Here is a 2539-nt window from a genome sequence, read left to right as displayed (position 1 = left end):
TGAAGGTGGAATTTTTGCTAAGCGAAATGGATGTGGCCTACAGGTCATATTCAGGATACATAAAGAAAAATAATCTGCCTGGGGAAATTGTCGTAAGATTCTCAAAGAGGCATGTAAGGGATGCAATCCTGAAAGCAGTATCTGGAGCACCCCTGAGAGCTGGGGAGAGTGTCATCAGAGTACTGAAGGATATTCCATTTGAAATAAGACAGCGGAGAAAGAAATATAAAGATCTTGTTCTTTTTCTTCAAACAAATTCAATTGGATATAGATGGCAAATTCCAGAAGGCATCACCTTTAAAATTAAGGATAAAAAAGAAAAGATTGACTCTGTTCCGAAAGCGAGAGAATTTTTAAGAGTCCAGCTGGGAGGGCCAGAGGAGGAAGAAAAAGAAGGGGACAGCAAATCCAGTGGCGAGCTGGACTCGGGTTCTTCCGGAGAGGACCCTCTGTCTGGGAAAGGGGCAGTAGTTCCTAAAAGACCTTATAAGTTGCGGAAGAGACTGGACAAGAAGAAGTGTAGGCTGAAGGACTCTGAATTGTGCCTTTGAAAAATTCTGAATTGAGATGCTTTGGGGTATTTCCTGATATCAGTTAAATTTAAGATGTGGGAAAAGTTAACAGACTATGTGACTCAGTTTGTAATGAGATTAATATGATTAAGACTAGATGTGTATTTAGGCTGATTAGAAGATCTCCTCTCTTGGGTTTTTAGTCAGTAGTGGGTATCTTTCCTTTATCCCCTTAAATGTAGTCCCCTTCCTTATTTCTGTTATAGTCTGTAGTTTTAATAAAAATGCAATTAAAAATTCCCCATTGGGGAGGGGGAAAAAACATCTGGAGAGGTGCTGTAGAAAATAGAATCTGGAACTAGATGGGTACCAAGGTCATAGTTTGCCAAGGGCACAAAAAAAAAATTAAAACCCTTGGGCCAGTCCTGGATGGTCACCATACCAAGTATATTTGGACATAAAGGTTACCATATCAAAATGGCTGGGAACCACTGACACAAAGGAGACACTCTTCTTCTTTTTCCCTGGAAAAACTGGTCAGACCCCACCCAGAACCGCCAACTGCTTGCTTTTTGTTCATAGGTAAAGGTTTCCCTTGCTCAAAAGCCAGTCGAATCCGACTCTAGGGATGCTGTGCTCATCCTGCAGATTACTAATCTCAGCCTAATTACAGGCTACTTCTAGAAGGGAAAAGTCTCCTAATTATTTGCTTCCAATAATGGTAAATGGTCTGCCAACAGATACCTATCTAGCATTTTAGACCATAATCCAGAAGCCACAGTGTTTGACTGGACTTCTAGGAAATTGTTCACAGAAAGTTGCAGCTTTTAAAACACCAAGCTTTTCATCCAGGGAAATAGAAAATACTGCTATTTTTTTCTGTGATTAAAGAGGACTCTGTTTAGGACTGCAGTGTGAATGACCCCCACATAAGGGCACGTGCATCTTGCCTCTGCATCTACTTGAGAATCCAGTGTGCAAACAGTCTCTTAAGAGGCAAATGTTTGAATGAGGACAAGGAAAGAGCAGCAACCTCCATGTACTGAAGCAGTACACCTTTTGATTACAGAAACTGAGTACGGGGAGGGGAGCCAGTTTCATGGCCAGCTTGGTAGAAGCATCTGAAGAGAGTCTGTTTTAAAGGGATGCTAAATTGATCGGCCACGGTAAGGCTCTCCTTCAGGAGAACAAAAATCAACGTGTCCCGTATGCTTTGTAAGACGTAGCTGCGCCTGCACGACAGGGCCAGTCGTGCTGGGGAAGGAGAAGGTGGTGGTGGGTCTGTGGGATGGGCGGAGGTCTGAAAACTTTGCTCCCTGTTGGCAGCGCGCTCACCGTGGTCAGGAAGTTCTGCGCCGGAGCACTTGGGAGGAGCAAAAAAACAAGCAACAAAAAACTCGCCCCAGTTGCCCACTCGGATCTTGGCTCTAACCACCCCCAGATTCGCAGATGCAAAACTGGCTAGTGTCTCTCTCCCCCCCCCTTTCCGCCCCACTTCCGCAGTCTCAGGGTTTCCGTTTCCCTCCTTTTGAAAAGCCGTCGGTCTTCTTGCAAGCTCAGCAGCGCGCTCCCGGATCCCGAGCGCCGCGCAAACGAAGGGAGGGGGCGGATCCTCGCTAGCCGCTCCGCTTCCAAGCCATGGACCGATCCGAAGCGGAAGATCCAGACCGGCCGGCGTCGCAGTCGGGAATCCGCCTGCTCCTGCCCTCCAGAGAGTTCCTGCTGTCCCGTAAAGGGCTACTCCTGCTGGCCGAGGCGGTAAGGGGGGGGAGGGGGGGCGTTGCTGTTGCGGGGCAGATGCTGGACGTGAGCTCATAGCCGCCACCGACCGGCTCGCTGTCCCTTCCCGCCACTGGCTGAAGCCTGCCGGCAAGGGGAGGGGGAGATCTTGTGGCCCTTCGGTGCAAACGTGACCCCCCTGGAGTTTACTGCGTCGGGTTGCCGGAGCAGCCGTGCCTTGCCTCTTGCTTAGCGTGTTTTGCGACCGCCCGCAAAGAATGAAGCAATTTTGGGAGGCGAAGCCAGAA

General features: G+C 48.3%; 1 protein-coding gene across 3 annotated transcripts in view; it reads left to right on the top strand.

Moving 5' to 3' along the window:
• Positions 1–2058: 2058 nt before the first annotated feature.
• Positions 2059–2539, top strand: part of CMTM3 (CKLF-like MARVEL transmembrane domain containing 3) — a 33756-nt gene continuing 33275 nt past the window's right edge. For all 3 annotated transcript variants that reach the window (XR_001482856.1, XR_001482855.1, XM_015424271.1), the window contains exon 1: positions 2059–2270. Coding sequence is in view for 1 of the 3 variants with exons in the window: in XM_015424271.1 (XP_015279757.1) it covers positions 2151–2270 (120 nt within the window). In the remaining 2 variants the exon portion in view is untranslated. The remainder of the gene's footprint in view (positions 2271–2539) is intronic.

This window comes from Gekko japonicus, unplaced genomic scaffold (genome assembly GCF_001447785.1).
Source record: "Gekko japonicus isolate JY-2015 unplaced genomic scaffold, Gekko_japonicus_V1.1 scaffold2169, whole genome shotgun sequence".
NCBI lineage: Eukaryota > Metazoa > Chordata > Lepidosauria > Squamata > Gekkonidae > Gekko > Gekko japonicus.
Note: the sequence above shows the minus strand (reverse complement) of the source record. Positions and strands in the feature narration are given on the sequence as shown.